This window comes from Mustela lutreola, chromosome 10 (assembly GCF_030435805.1).
Source record: "Mustela lutreola isolate mMusLut2 chromosome 10, mMusLut2.pri, whole genome shotgun sequence".
Lineage (NCBI taxonomy): Eukaryota > Metazoa > Chordata > Mammalia > Carnivora > Mustelidae > Mustela > Mustela lutreola.
Window position 1 is genome coordinate 96,386,393 of NC_081299.1, and position 15,237 is coordinate 96,401,629.

At 51.0% G+C, this 15,237-nt stretch overlaps 1 protein-coding gene across 7 annotated transcripts; it reads left to right on the forward strand.

The window, feature by feature from the left end:
* The first annotated feature begins 882 nt into the window (after positions 1 to 882).
* On the forward strand, positions 883 to 10,138 carry TAFA3 (TAFA chemokine like family member 3). 7 transcript variants are annotated; one of them, XM_059137342.1, is made up of 7 exons: positions 883 to 1,256; positions 2,450 to 2,507; positions 3,796 to 4,004; positions 4,570 to 4,719; positions 5,486 to 5,610; positions 5,883 to 5,924; positions 6,075 to 6,488. In XM_059137342.1, exons 3-7 carry the CDS (start codon positions 3,797 to 3,799, stop codon positions 6,177 to 6,179), a joined length of 630 nt encoding a protein of 209 aa, XP_058993325.1. In that variant the 5' UTR covers positions 883 to 1,256; positions 2,450 to 2,507; position 3,796; the 3' UTR covers positions 6,180 to 6,488. The 7 variants fall into 7 exon arrangements, with proteins under 7 accessions (XP_058993325.1, XP_058993327.1, XP_058993329.1 ...); XM_059137347.1 differs by having other exon boundaries at positions 890 to 1,256; positions 3,796 to 3,902; positions 6,075 to 6,484; XM_059137344.1 differs by lacking the exon at positions 5,883 to 5,924 and having other exon boundaries at positions 885 to 1,256; positions 6,075 to 6,487.
* Positions 10,139 to 15,237: the final 5,099 nt, after the last annotated feature.

Genomic DNA, 15,237 nt, shown 5'->3' on the forward strand with positions numbered 1-15,237 from the left:
GTCCCCTTTATCCTAAGCCACGTGCATTGGCCCAGAGCTCAGAAGTAGGCTTTTCCCCCTTACCTCTACCCACCCCATTACTCCAATCACAAAGCCTTCTTAAACTATGAGGAGTGTCCCTCCTGCTAAGAGACAAATTCACAGACCACCTCTCTCTCCCATTTGTCTAATGCTTCCACATCCAGATTCTTACCCTGTAAAGATTTACAAAATTGCAATTATATTGCAACTCATATAATGAGGATATTGGGTCTCAAGTTTGGTTCTCAAGTTGGGGTTCATAGCCATCATCCATAAGGACTCATCATCAGAATATTGCAGCCCTCCTGCCTGCTTAGCCTCTACCCTCATGCCTCCTCTAGTCTTTCCTGTCCCTGAGGACACCACTCCTAGGGTAGAGATCATTTGTTCTTCCCTCCTGGATTTTAACATTTTCTCAGTTAGGGCTAACATATCGATCTAGAAATGCATTGTCTGATAGAATTGTGTGCAATGATGGGAATGTTCTGTATCTTTTCAATACAGTAATCCCAGCTACATGTGACTATTGAGCCCCATGCAAATAAGAAACCATTTTTGGATTTTATCTAATTTATGTTTAAACTTACATAATCACGTAGAATCAGTGGCTATCCTACTGGACAGTGCAATTTTAGAATATTCAAGAGTCAAACCCTTGGGGGTCCTGGCAGTCCCTCCTCACACACAGCCCCCTCCCTCCCCGGAAGCCAGAAGACCGAGTGTTTTGAGGGACCTCTTTGGGTTATCCCGGCCTGCCCCAGGGAGGTGTTCACCGGGACTGCAGACAGCGCCGCGGGACCGGCCGGCCTCTCTTCGCTCTTCTCGCCTCGGCCGCCAGGGGCCGCTGCGCCCGTTTGGGCCCGCCCGCCCAGCCTAGCGCTCTGCGCTGCGCGGGGAGCTGTCCGGGAGGAGGCTGTGGTGCCCGCGGCGGGCTGGCGGAGCGGGGACGGTCCCCGGCCCCAGAAAGGAGGCGGCGGCTGCAGGCTCTCTGGCCTGCCGGCGGGAGCCTCCAAAACACCGCGGCTGGTCTCGCAGAGCTGGCGTGGTGGGCCAGGAGGTGCCCGTGCGCGGAGTAGGGCCGGGCATGACCGTGATGCCAGTTTGGCCAAAGCTCCGCCGCCTCGGGGACGCGGCAGCAACTAGGTGAGGAACACGAGGCTCCTGGCTCGACAGCACTCGCGCCGGCCGCTCCCGCTTGAAGTCCGCCTTTCGGAGTCTTGGTGCCGGACTCAGAGGCAAGTGGGCACCGCCGTGGGGCGGGTGGATCCTGGGGCTCAGAATTTGGAGCAGTGAGTGGGCGCTGGAGGGGGCGGGGAGAAGACCTGGAAACTTAAAGCTTCTCGTGGTCCACATCCTCAACGCTATGCTGGTATGCTGGCTGCTAATTCAGCCTCCCCATACCTTGCATCCGGGTTTGGGGGAAACAGTCTGGGACGCTGAGGCAGGAGTGTGGAAGCCCAGAACAAATCCTAGAAGCTTCTTTCCCCCCTTCTCCCGAGGGAGGGAATAGAATGCCTGAGAACTCAGCCCAAAAGTACACACCCCCACCTTTTGGGTCTTGGGGTTCAGAGGAGAGCTGGGTTGGATGGTGTGGCAGCTCCGAAGGAAAAGGGATGAGGACTGCCTGAGAGAGAAGACAAAGCTGTATTTGAAATGATCAAAATGAAGGTTCCGGAAGGGGACAGCGAGAGGAGATACCCACTCAGAAAAGAGAGACATCGAGAAGGCTGGGAAGCATTTACCCGTGAACACACCTGTCTCTGGGATATTGGCACCACTTCTTCCATCTGTCCCCATAGTCCTCTCAGCCCCACCATCCTACCTGCTTCAGCTCCACCTCCCCCTTGGAGGCTGAAGGAGGAGAGGTCTTTCAGAAGAATGCAGGGGCTGTTCGGCTGGGGCCCCTGAGACCCGGAGGCACCCCATTCTAGCCCTCCAGAAGGGAAATGGGGGTGACGGGGGCAGAATGGAGCCAGCTCCGCTCCAGTCCAGGACGCAGGTGCAGTGGAACTAGGAGGTGGAGGCAAAAGGATTCGAGACGTAGGGGTCTTTTCCCGGAGCCTCTTGGAGCAACATTTTGTCAGATCCTGCTCAGAAATCCGTCCCTGGCCTTCGGCTCCCTCCCAAGGCCAGAGCTGTGATAGCCTTGATTCCTAGACACCTCCCCACTGTCTGCCCTGCTTCACTCCTGGGCCAGAGAAATCCTCAGGCTACTCTTCTCAGGCTAGCTGCCATGTGTGTTCCCAGAGTCTGCAAGGCAGAGGAGAGCCTCTGGCCCCGCCCTGCTCCTTGAGGAACAGCTTCAGAAATAGGCTCTACTCCAGGGCACCTTTTGTCCTCACCCAGGTGCTCCCTCACCTCCTGTAGGGCCACGGGCTCCCTCTGTTCCTGTCCACACCACCCTCAAGAATCTTTCCTACTTGCCTAGGTGGAGTAAGTCTGAGGCCTGTGAATGAACAGACAGAAGCTGGAAGATCCCCCAAAAAGTGAGTGAGGAGACACCGAAGAGGGGACAGTTGAGGGGATGGTGGTGGGGACAGAGATGAAGAACCCAGTCCACAGTCCCGGCATTTGGTTTGGCCTCTGGTGATCCCAGGGAAGTGCTGACACCTGAGGGACTCCAGCGATGTCCCAAGGGGCCAGGACATCAGTGCAGCGGAGGAGGGGACAGACTCCTGTTATGCCTGGGCAGCCCCCTGCTACTCTCTGCCTCTGTGTCCTTGGGATCCCCTCTGTCTCTAGCTCATCCTCTGGGATAGATGGGAGGCCTGACCCATCAAGGTTAGAGGAGGAGAAGCTCAAGTGGTGAGGTAGGAATAGGCCAGGTTTCTGGGCTCGGGCACCCCCATGTGTTGCCTGGCCTGGGGCAATCATTTGACTTCCATTAGCCCTGGTGTCATTTCTTCATTTCTAAATTTAAAATTGTTGAAAAAGAATTGCTTACATTCTTACAGTTTAAGAGCCTCCCACCCCCACCCCTGTCCGCCAGAAGAAAAGCAACAGGGAAAAAGTTTAAGTCTCCCTTCTACCTCCATCTCTCAGTGAACTGGTTCCCCTTCTTGGTGACACTCAATATTACTAGGTTTTCTTTGGTACCTTTTCCAGAGCTAGCTTATACATATTTAAGCAACATATATATAATCCCTCCCTTTAACGCATTTTCTACACCCCATCCTGCACTTTGTGGTGCACTTATTGTGGTGCACAATAAGCCTTCATGGTGGCTTATTGTTAGAGATCATTACATGCCTCAGTACATAAAGCATTTCCTCCTTCTGTGGAGGAGCGGTCTGGATGTAATTGCATTGGTACAGATGCCCCACAAATGTATTTAGCCATTCCTTTATTGATGGTTGTTTGGGTTCTGTCCAGGCTTTGTGAGGATCAGTTTGCTCATCTGTCAAATAGGTACAAATAATCCCACTTTGTAGGACAGTTGTGAAGGCTGCAGGAGCATGTATGTGACATGCCCAGGTCAAGGGCTCAAAAAAATGGGAGTCAGCAGTATAGTTCCTCCCGTGGCCCTCCAAGACCCTTCAAGGCCCTCTTAAAAGGCCTCTCTCCCCCCGCCACAAAGCTCTCCGTGGTGGTTTTCCCAACTGGACAGTCTCCCTCTCGGACACCTTGTACGGTGATCTTATGCCAGGCTGAGGGCCGCTGGGGATAAGGTGTGCATCCTGCCCGCCTCTGGGCCTCCCAGAGGGCATGGTGCCGGGGCTGGGCCCTGCGGAGCTCCTGCTCTGTGTTGAGCCGGCTGTGTGCTTCTCTCCCCAGGATGTGTGAGAGGACCTCTCAGAACCGGAGCGCGGGCCACTGGCTGCTGGCACTTTCCCTGGCCTGGCTGTGGACCCTCCTCGCCTCACAGCCGCCAACTCCCACAGGTCTGGGGCAGGCGACACAGACTGGGGGAGGGTTTCCCTGGAGGCCTGGAGAGCCGGGCACTGCTCCTCCCCATTCTAGAGCCCGCCGATCGCCAAGGCCGGGTAAAATGTGGATTCTAGGGTTTCTGGCTCCTTTTCTGTTTTTCACCCAGGAAAATCTGCCCTCCTCTGCCATCCCAGCCCAGAGAAGTTGTGGGCAGACCTGTGGCTCCCTTTCCTTGCAGGCCAGACCATGTTCTGCAGGGAGAGAGGCAGTGGGGAGGAGGCTTAAGTTCAACCTCCTGGCCCAATTCTGTGGTATTGCTTTTGGGATGGCTAAAGCCTGTGTAAGCTGATGATCCTTCCCACGCATTTTAAGCCCCTGGGCCTCACCCGGAAGAAGCTGGAGGAAGTAGGGGCTGGTGGGGAATTCCACCTTTCTTCCTCGGCCCAAGGCCTGAGTCTGCGGAAGAGGAGTGAGCGCCGCCTCACTGGGGCGGAAGGAAAGACAAGCGAGACCCCTGAAGGAGCAGGGGGTTTTCCTGTTTCCTCCTCTTCCCCTGCAGCAGGCCACCCTTTGAACATCCCTCCCCCTGGCCGGGAGGAGGGCCCGAGAAAAAGCAGGGCAGGTGGGAGGAGAGCTGGGCTTCCTGAGTGGGCTGAGCCCTGATCTCCTCCACCACTTCAGTCGTGGTGAAGCAGGGCGCCTGCGAAGTGATTGCGGCTCATCGCTGCTGCAACCGGAACCGCATCGACGAGCGCTCCCAGACGGTCAAGTGCTCCTGCTTTTCCGGCCAGGTGGCCGGCACCACCCGCGCAAAGCCCTCCTGCGTGGACGGTGAGTGAGAGGCCGGCCCACCGGGGAGGGCGCAGTCACAGAGATAAGAAGGTCTGTTTGGGGCGCGTGGGTGTCTCAGCGGGTTAAAGCCTCTACCTTGGGCTCAGGTCATGATCTCAGGGTAGGGTCCTGGAATCGAGTCCCGCATTGGGCTCTCTGCTCCGCAGGGAGCCTGCTCCCCACCCCCACCCCCCATCCCCCGCCTGTCTCTCTGCCTGCTTGTGACCTCTCTGTCAAATAAATAAATAAAATCTTTAAAAAAAAAAAAAAAAAGATCAGTCTAGGCCGCACCATCTGCTCGGATACAATTTCATACCAGCCCAGGGCTTTTGTGATCGGTCTGAAATGATGGGTAACCTCTGCAGGGAGGAGGGCAGATGGGACTGTCCGCTCCATAGAGAAGAAGGGGTCCTGTTCGTGAGGGCCCTTCCTCTTATCCGCACTCCCTGCCTGATGGGCGGGAGTGAGATGAGACATTCTGTCTCACAAATCTTTGCTCCCAAACTGGGCAGCAGACCTTGACCTCTTCCCCTCCTGCTCCTCCATCGGCCTCTTACACACGCCCTCCTCTTGTTCCCCTGTGGCCTTGACGTGGACACACAGGGGTCACTCACACCCACCCCTCTCCGATGATCCCACCCCTGCTCATGAGCTCCCTCACGTGGCAGGGCTGTAAAGGTGCCCGCTTGGGCTCTCACGCACGCGGGCCCACCAGAGGGCTCCTTGGAGAGCTTGCCCTGCCTCTCCTTGCCCCCTGTTCCCACAGCCTCCATCGTCTTGCGGAAGTGGTGGTGTCAGATGGAGCCCTGCCTGCCGGGGGAAGAGTGCAGAGTGCTCCCGGATCTGTCAGGATGGAGCTGCAGCGGCGGACACAAAGTCAAAACCACCAAGGTATCCCGGGACGGCCCCTCTATCCCTCCCTACTCTTCCCCCTTCCAACTGAGTGTGGAGGGACAGGGCTCAGGAGGGGTTGGGAGGGGGTGGTTTCCAGGAGATCTGTGTCCTCAGGTGAGATCTGTGAACTATGTGGGCACATGCCTGGACAGTCCCTCTGGACTGTCTCCCCTCTGGGGACTGGAGTTAGGGCCTTGGGGTTTGAAGTCTGATGTGTCCTGGGCCAATCCTTGATGCTCCATATGCCTTGGTTTCCTTTTCTCCCTAAGGTGAGTTTGTCTTCGAGAAAATGGCAGGTCCATAAGAACAAGGTAGAGAATTAGGAAATGGTCCAGATAATTCAGAGGGGAGTCTGTGCAGGGAGCCCCTCTGCCCACTCACCCCTGCTGCAGACTCCACCCCCACCCCCCGGATTAACTCCCTACGGCTCACACCTGTCTTCCTCTCCTCTTACCTTTGAGGGCACCCAAGAGGATTATTACTTTCATGGTTTACTGCCTGCCACCACAGAACAAGGAGTAATTAAAATTGTATTAAACTCATTAGCAATTCCATGTGTGTCATAACTAATCAGTGGCATGGCTGTGCCATCACCATTTGTAAAGATGAGTGACACGTGAGGCAAGGCAGATCCCTTCCCATCACCAGGAGAGCAAACAAGGAGACACATAAACAGAAGAGAAGGCAGCCTTTGGGGCTCTGAAGAGAGCCGCATATTTGGGGAGCACAGAAGAGAAGGAGCCACAGCTAGGAAAAGTGTAGCAGTGTAGCGCTTCCTAGCTGCAAGCAGGCAAGGGAGACAGCCTTCTGAGCCTGGTTAAGACCAGGAGAGAGTGAGACCCACCACAGGGCTTGCGACATTTGTCACTGTTTTATAGTTTTGCATTTGTTGCCCATAGATGCTGTGTCTACAGTTTGGGTCACCAATCTGAAGCAAGTGCTCTGAGATGTGCTTGACTTACTGTGCTCTCCCAGTCTGCACTGCTTAGGTATAAGGGAACAACATTGATGACCTTCATGTGACCTTCATCTCCTGGGGAGTCTTAGGCATTCCTTTCTCCCCCCATCACCTGCTCTCTAGGTCACACGATAGCTCTTGGGTCATGTGTTGGACAGGACAGCTTGACTGAGCCATGGACTGAAGAATGGTATTATTATCAGCCAGCAAAAGTGGAGATTCACTTACCTGGACACATGCCCTGTGCCAAGTGCAGAATCACTCTTCTCAGGGGGCATCTCAGTTGAGTTACTCAGCAGATAAGGACAGATCTCTGGCCACATACCTGGTGTTGTGCTGGGTTCTCCTGGGGGACCCAGAAGAAGGTCAAGATACAATTCCTGCCCTTGAGGAATGTCCAGTCAAGTTGGAGAGTTGTTGAAAGACAATTCAGCTAATTGAGGTTAAAGCACATGGTATGGGACTTTACCATGCAGACCGTATATGGGTCATGTGCTGTGGACATGTTGGGGGTGTGAGGGTGAGACCCCCATGACCCTTTGGCCAACCCCTCAGCTCAAGGCAAGAAGACAAGAAGTCACATTCACCACCTGCCACATCCCTCTCTCACGTCAGTCTGAACACCCAGCAAGCTGCCAACATGCCCAAGGAAAACCTTTCCCCCATGAGAGACCAACTGTACCTCATTTGCATGGGACTGGGTTGACTTGGGGAGTGAAAGCTGACATGAAGCCAGACAACTTTCTAGCAAAGCTCTGCAGAGGTGTGGCCTGGTTTGGGCTATTCAATGGGAATGAAACATACAGGCCCTTAAAATCACTCCCATGCAAAGACCTCAAGTTTTTGTTTGTTTGCTTATTTCAACAGATGAGGAAGCTGAGTCCCAAAGAGGAAAGAGGACTTGCCCCAGATCTCCCAGTTTGGGGTTCCAAATCTCTAAGGCTTTTTGCTTAACCCAGATACGGTATTCCACTTGGGTCTTCCATGTTGTTTGTATCTCAAGAAGAGAAGCCTGCAGGGGACTGGCAGGATAGCAGCAACATTTTTCTTGGGAGACTCTAGAACAGGTCCCTGTTACCTGAAGTAATCCAGAATACTTACATGCCAGCATGTGGGACCATTGGATCTCCACTCGGCCCTCAGCCCCCAAAATTACTACCAGGCCCCATGGTAGCCAGAGATCATTCAGCCCAGTTACATCCAGGCACTCTGAGCCGGCAGCCCCATTGTGTCTAGTCTGGCACATCTCTCCCAGAGGACTTAGGCTGAATGGAATTCTCAGAGGCTCTGGCTCTAGGAGAGGCTCTGGGTGGAGTCCAGGGCCGGTCACAGTCGTCTTCCTTCAAAGGCCCTACTAGGCCATAGGGGAGCCCTTGCAGGGCTGGATGGAGCCTCTGTCCAGGATTGAGGGTTGGCAGAGTCAGACTGACATAGGCTTTAGGGACTCAGAGACGGGGGCTAGTCGGGTATCTCATCAGTACAAGAATTATAGACTCAGTGACCGCTAGGATCAGCTGGGATCCACTGGGATCATCAGGATCTCAGGGTGTGTGTCGGGGGCATGGAGCTTGAAGGGAAGGGTGTCAGCAGAGACCAACCAGGACGATGCTGACCTCTGACCCCCGGATGATAAGCTGAGGCTGAACCTCAGCCCATCATTGCTGCTTCCTCTTCTTCCCCAAGCAGTAGAACCAAGACCGTTCACTTCACTCGAGGGTGTTTTTCTTGTTTTTGTTTCGTTCTGGTTTGGGCAATGGGGTGGAAAATGATGCCCCACATGGTGGGGTCAGGGAGTGGTGTAGTCAAGGAGTAGGTCCGAGGTTGTCAGCTCTTCCTTTAAGACTGGGGAATGGGCTAGGGGGTTAGCAAACTTTCTGGAAAGGGCCAGATAGCAATTATTTTAAGCTTTACAAGCCATATACAGTCTCTGACATGTTTTTCTTTGTTGTTGTGTGTTTTGTCTTTAAAAAAAGCCTTTTAAAAAATGTAACAACCATTCTTAGCTCAAGGGCTGTACAAAACCAGACCCCAGGCCGTTTTTGGAAGGTTGCCAGTCCTTGTGAACCTTTGAAGGCAGGCTTCTATGCAGCTTGGGGCTGCCTCCCAGCCTCCTGGCCTGCCTTCGGTGAAGTGGAGGGGCTGGGTTGGGTTTTGTTTTCCTTCTAATGCTCCTTGAGAGATTGGTGACTGAATTATTTAGACTACAAATGAGGCAGCTTTAGCAGAGTCACACAATAAAGGCCTGCTCTTCTGAAAGCCAGGATGTGGGCTTCTCTACTCCCTCCCCATCCCTTGAGACTGTATACAGGAAAATTTGGGGGTGGGGGACAGCCCCTTGCCCATTTGCTGCATCCACAGGCTGCTGGGGTAGGAGCTGGGGGAGCCCGAGAGAGTGAGGATGATGCTGTATAAATTCCCCCCACCAGCTGCCCACCAGCACCAGCCCCTGCCTCAGCCAGAGTGCTGATTCCCTGATCCTCCCTGAGGTCCCTCCTCTGTGCTTGCAGAGAAAGCCTCTTTCCTCTGGCACTCGAATTTGCCTCCATTTCCTCATGACCCACTCATCCATTTATTTGGTGGGATTTGAGGGCTGTCCTTTATCTGGCTGGAAGAGCTTCACACAACACAGGAGGGACTAGTGGAGAAGAGAAAGCCTCCCACCTCCAACAGTAGCTCTCTAGAGTCCTGTTTCCAACTGAGTCAATATTTTTGGCCATTTTGTAGCGACTTTAATGGAAGTTTAGGAATGCAAATTAATTTTCCTGGAGCAGAGGGGTCCTGGAGTCATTTGTCTCTGGGCTGGGCTCTCAGATTCTCTCAGGTTAGCTAGTATGCCCCCGCCCTCAGCTGCACAAGCCTTAGGAAGGTTGTCAAGTACCAGAGATCATGTGGTTAATTTCTGTGACCTCCAGTGGGTTTCATTAAGTTCTATGAGTGACATTGTCACTAATTGCCCCAGACAGTTGCCTCAGGTTGAGGCTGTAGCTAGATCAGTTAGCCAACTTTCTCATTTGACAGATGAGGAAAGGGAGTCTCTGAGAGGTTAGGTGATTGGCTCAAAGTCACATAGCAAGGTGGTGGTACATCCAACCCAGTGATCCAGACAAGTGTTCTTGGCTGTACATTGCCTCTGTACTTCCATACAGATGAGGAACCTGAAAAGAAGCCAAGGATGGTTGGCAAGGAGTCTCATTCTACAATCTCCAAACCCTGTGCGTGCAAGAGGACAAATGAAGAATGGGAAGCATTTAGAGATATTCACAGAAAGAGAGAAATAAAGACAAAAAGGTGGGTCGAGAAAACTCATTCAGAGGAACATCAAAATACCAAAGCACAAAACAAAACAAATCAAAATAATCAGAAGAAAGCTGATGCCACACCCAAAACAGTAGATTTTTGTCCTTTCTGAAGGAGATAGAATGGAGCTCCTATCAAAGTTCGGAAGACCCATGAGGCCAGTTTTGATGGCTTTTGGCTTCTTTAGATTCTAGTGTGGGGTTCTGCAAACTAAGGCCCCTGGGTTGAATCTGGCCCACCGACTGCCTTTGCAAATAAAGTTTTATGGAAACATAACTGTACTCATTTGTTTATTATTGTCTGGGACTACTTCCCTACTGGGACAGCAGCTGAGTCACTACAAAGAAACCATAAGGCCCACAGGGCCTAAAATATTTACTATCAGACCCTTTCTAGTAAACTTTTGCCAATCCCTGGACTCCTGGTTTTTTTTTGTTTGTTTGTTTGTGGGTTTTTTTCCTCCTCCTGTTTTTTTTTTTTTTTTTTTTTTTTTTATTTATTTATCAGAGAGAGAGAGGGGGAGAGAGCAAACACAGGCAGACAGAATGGCAGGCAGAGGCAGAGGGAGAAGCAGGCTCCCCGCTGAGCAAGGAGCCCGATGTGGGACTCGATCCCAGGACGCTGGGATCATGACCTGAGCCGAAGGCAGCTGCTTAACCAACTGAGCCACCCAGGTGTCCCTCCTCCTCCTGTTTTAATTGAACCTTTCTCAGTATGTGCCTGCAATCTGGAAAATGATGATTCAATGTTGTATTTCTGGGTTTGGTATTTCTTGGAGACTGTGCCTGTGTCCCCTTTAATCCTTTCCAGTGCCATTTGTAAGACCTAACAACCAAAGGAATGAAGACATAAAGACTAGGAGGCCAAGAGAAAGACTTGAAGCAGATAAATGCTTCCTCAATATTGCTGGGTCCCCCAATAATGGGTCCATGGTCAAAGGAGCAAGACTGATACAAAGCGAAGGTCAAGCAAAGCTTTATTTTGCGCCAAACATCAAGAACCAAAGTGACCGTCAAACAGACCGGTCGGGGCCGCCCTTTACAGAGAGGGCGACCCCTCCCTGCCTCACAGACTAACTTTTATAGAGCAAAGGCCATGTGGTTGAGCCTGGCCACACACAGGTGGCCGATGAGATTACAACACACAGAGAAAGCTGCACAGTCATGCTAGGTCCCACAGGGGTGGCCAATTGAATTACAATTCACCTATAGTAGCTATTTGAACTAGCCTATCACCTTGGTCAGAATTGACGCCCAAAAGGCAGGGCCCACACTCCTTGGTAGCTAGGGAGACAGTATCCGCGCTCTACTGATTGGCTGTCTCCACCTGACCCAACTCATCCCTGCATTCGGGCTGTTATCTCCACCTGACCTGACCCACCCTTTTTTTGGGCATAGTTATCTGGGACTGGTTTCCCAGACTTGCTTTTAAGTAAGTTCCCCTGGCAGGGGCAGTGTCAATTTAAGTTTTACTGCATGAACAACAAAATGGCTGTTCAACCAAAGTGGGGCCCCTCTGGCTAAATAGGCCCTTACATTCCCCACCTTTTCTTTGGAGATTAGTCAAATCCTTGACTCTTCTAGTCTCTTTTCATGGCTGCCAGCCTGTTTTTAATGACTCCAGTGTGATTTACCCAGAAACAGCATTTCTCTCCTAGGGCTACACAGAGCCCCCCTTTTTTAGAAATACTATGTCAAGCCCTAATTGTCTATATTTCCCACCTATACTTTAACATCAGGAGCAACAATGAACTTAATGAACTCATTGTTTTTTGGCTTTTGTTTGTTTGTTTGTTTTTTGAGTCTTCGCTTTAGTTCCGCGATGGGCGGGGTCCGTCGGCAGCGGCATCCATCTCTGAGGGGCGCCCTCATCCTTGGCCCGTTTGATGTGACCTGTGCAAATCCAGGCCCCGATGCCCTCAACTTTACTGCCGTGGGGGTGGTCAGGATGACAGGAAATGGTCCCTTCCAGAAAGGCTCCAAGTTTCCCACTTGGTGGCAGCGTATCCAAACCAAGTCCCCGGGTTGGTAGGGATGTGGTTCCACCTCCGTCTCCATCCCATTGTGGGCAGTTTGGATCCCTGTGAAGGCTCCTTCCAAGACAGACTGCAATGCCTGCAATGACTTGTTTAAGCAGGGTGTACATTGTGCCCTGAGGAGTGCAAAAGGAAGGAGATCCACCCATCCACTGCCAGTCTCCAGAATTAGCTTTGTCAGGGTCTATTTAAAAGTTCGGTTCATTCTCTCTCCTTGCCCGGAACTCTGGGGCCGGTAGGCACAATGTAGTGTCCGATTAGTGCCTACGGCCTTGGCCAATGCCTGTGAGACTGAACTCACAAATGCAGGGCCATTGTCTGACCTGATCACGAGAGGTACCCAAACCTCTAGTAGCTTTTTGCTACCACTCCCGCCATCTCGTGTTTGGCAGAAAAAGCCTCTACCCAGCCTACCGTCCATATAGATGTTGGCGGTCTTACCCTTGGTCATCTGCAGTGCGTTGGCGAGTGCAATCAGCTCTGCTTTTTGCACCGAGGTCCCGTGTGCCAAGGCTGTTGTCCAGAGTTTCTGCTCAGGAGAAACCACCGCAGCCCCTGCATACCTTGTTCCATTGACCATGTGGTTACTACTCCTGTCTGTGAACTGAGTCATCTCTACATCCAAGAGGGGAGTGTCTCTGAGATCCAGCCTTATTCTTGTGTCCTGGGTTAGGACCTCCTGCAGTTGTATGGGTGGTCAGCCGGCTCCTCCCACAGCAATGTGGCTGGATTTAGCACCGCTGGGGGCCAGAAAGTCACTTTTGGTTTATTGAGGAGGAGGGTCTAATATCCCGTCCCTCGGGTATTTGTCATCCACTGGTCTGGTGGAGTCTGGAGAAGGCTCTTGATAGCGTGAGGGGTGGTCAAGATAAGATTTTGACCCAAAGTCAATTTACTTGCATCCTTGACCAGGAGGGCCGTGGCAGTAATTATGCAGAGGCAAGGGTTGGGAACCCAGCTGCTACTGGATCTAGTTTCTTGCCAAGATAGGCTACTGGCCTTTGCCAAGGCCCCAGAGTCTGAGTCAAAACTCTATTGGCCACCCCTGCCTTTTCATCCACACACAAGTGGAAGGGCTTGGTAACATCTGGGATGGCCAATGCTGGGGCACTCAGTAAGGCTGTTTGTAATTCCCGAAATCCTCCTTCTGCCCCAGTTGTCCACTCTATCATAGTGAGTCCTCTCTTAGCCAGTTCGTAGAGAGGTTGCACAATAACCATGAACCACAGTATCTACAGCCTACATTAGCCCACCGTCCCAAGAAACTCCCTTGTAGAGATCAACGCCTAAATAAGTGGCGTGGCTCTGACAAAGCTGTGCTTTCATTGCTGACACCTGATACCATTTCTCCTGCAGAGCAAAGACAACCAAATCTAGCCATAAAGATGTGTTATTAAAACATAATTTTGTCTCTAAAATAACCCTCATTCCCAGAGATAGCCAAATCAGGACTAATTCATTTGAAGAACAAGTCCAGTTTTAACAAACTTGGCCTAATTATTCACATAAGCTCAGCAAGAATAGTGAGTGTGATCATATAAACCTTTTAGAATCTGCTTTGCTGGAACTTCTTATAAGGAATCTCTAGGTTGAACTTTTAGTAGCCTCTCTGGGCCAGAAGCCAAGCCACGTAGTTGCCATCAGACATGACTGCAATACCTGTCGATTTGGGCGAATTCCTCTTCCTGAGGTTCCCAAAGTATCCTGCCAGAAAGTGACATTCTTTACTCACCTGGCTAGGCTGCTGGGAACTCTATAAGCAAGGTATCAGGCCAACAGTTCCAAGGGGCTTTACGGCTCCAGGTTTTATAAAGTCAACCTTAGTTCCTTTAAGCTGTCTGGTCATGTCTGAGTCTTTTCAAATATGACATTCCAGTCAAAGCGTTGGTAAAATAACCAGTGTTTCCAGTGGTGTCCTGTTACAAGGAGAACAGATTCTTATTGAACTTATGCAAATGACTGATTGCCATGGAAGCTAGAATACTTGCTGAGACCTTTTGGTTTCAGAGAGTTCAGATAGAAAAGTTGAATGCCTTGATTTGTTTACAAATGAGTACTTTTACATCTCTGTAAGTTGCAGATAACTTAAGAAAAAGTTTCCCTAGTCTGGAAGAGCAAACATTACAGAACCAGTAATGTTTAAAATAAGACAAAACATCAAGAGACACAACATTACAATCTTTCAGTTCATCTAGTCCTATGTTGCTTCCCATGTTGCTAATTCTGGTTTAGTCCAAATGCAGCTTTTACTTCTGGAAATTCTTACTCATTTCAGTTCCAGGATTTTAACATATCAAAGACCTGTATTTGTCCTGAAAGTCTCCCATATGAATTTCCTTTAGGGCGGAATTCATCTTACAAGAGAATTAAAACAATTACAAATGACAAAAACTCAGAATAGATATGGTTAAATATCAAGTGATGACTCTTATCAAAACATTAAAACTTTAGGAAATGTATAGAACCTCTAGAGTAGTTACAGCATTTACCCAAATGTAACCCAAAGTTTATCATTGGTTTAGCAGTACTCCCTGAGTAACTTAGCATATCAAGAAAAAGCCTTATGAGTCAATCAAAGAGACCTCATTTACAACTCTGGGCAGGCAAAGAGAAAACCATTTACTTTTTTTTTTTAACAGATCAATTAACCTAAGAAAACTTTGTCCTTTTAAACAGAGAGAAAATACTTTTAAACAGAGAGAAAATTTTTATACCAGTGTCTTTCCTTTTTATTCTTAAGCATGCAGTCTTAAGATAGTGGGTTTACTGTGTTTCCCTCCCATTGTGAATGATGTTGCAGACAAAGGGGAGGGGGACCTTTCAGATGCTGTCCTGCTCACACCCCTCGAGGGAACTTAGGAGTGTCTTAGCTAAAGTCTGTCCGTATAAGCCCCGGACCAGGCTACTCCATGGAGTAGGTGACCGCTATGCCATATGACACCCTGAGAGACTCAGGGAGCCATACAGACAGATTCACACAGTCAGGCACTCTTCAGATTTAAACAGGTTGGACAGCCCCCCTCCGCCAGTATCCCTAGCTAATGGGAGGTGATCAGTCTCCCCTTCCATTCTTTACGAAAGGGTCTGGCTCAGACAGTGGCCCCGGGGCTTTCCTGGTTCAATGGGCAGATCCAGTCAGTTGTCCCTGGCCTCCTATTGTTGGTCCAGCAGGGAGGAGGTGAGCCTCGGCTGTCCAGGACATCCCAGCCTTGGATCCGCGGAAATCAGTGGGGCGAGCCTTAACCCTAGGGCAGGTGCTCCGTTTGCCCTCTGAGGCCTGTCTCCTGTCCCACACCGGTGGTAAAATGGGGGATGGTAACGGGGTGTTTTCGCA

What these genes read in the sequence shown, in the direction of transcription:
- TAFA3 (XM_059137342.1), top strand. Translation starts at nt 3,797, where the DNA reads ATGTGTGAGAGGACCTCTCAGAACCGGAGCGCGGGCCACTGGCTGCTG. An exon ending in ACAAAGTCAAAACCACCAAG is followed by an intron (nt 5,611 to 5,882) that starts GTATCCCGGGAC and finishes TTTCTCCCTAAG; the next exon opens with GTGAGTTTGTCTTCGAGAAA. An exon ending in GGCAGGTCCATAAGAACAAG is followed by an intron (nt 5,925 to 6,074) that starts GTAGAGAATTAG and finishes CTTACCTTTGAG; the next exon opens with GGCACCCAAGAGGATTATTA.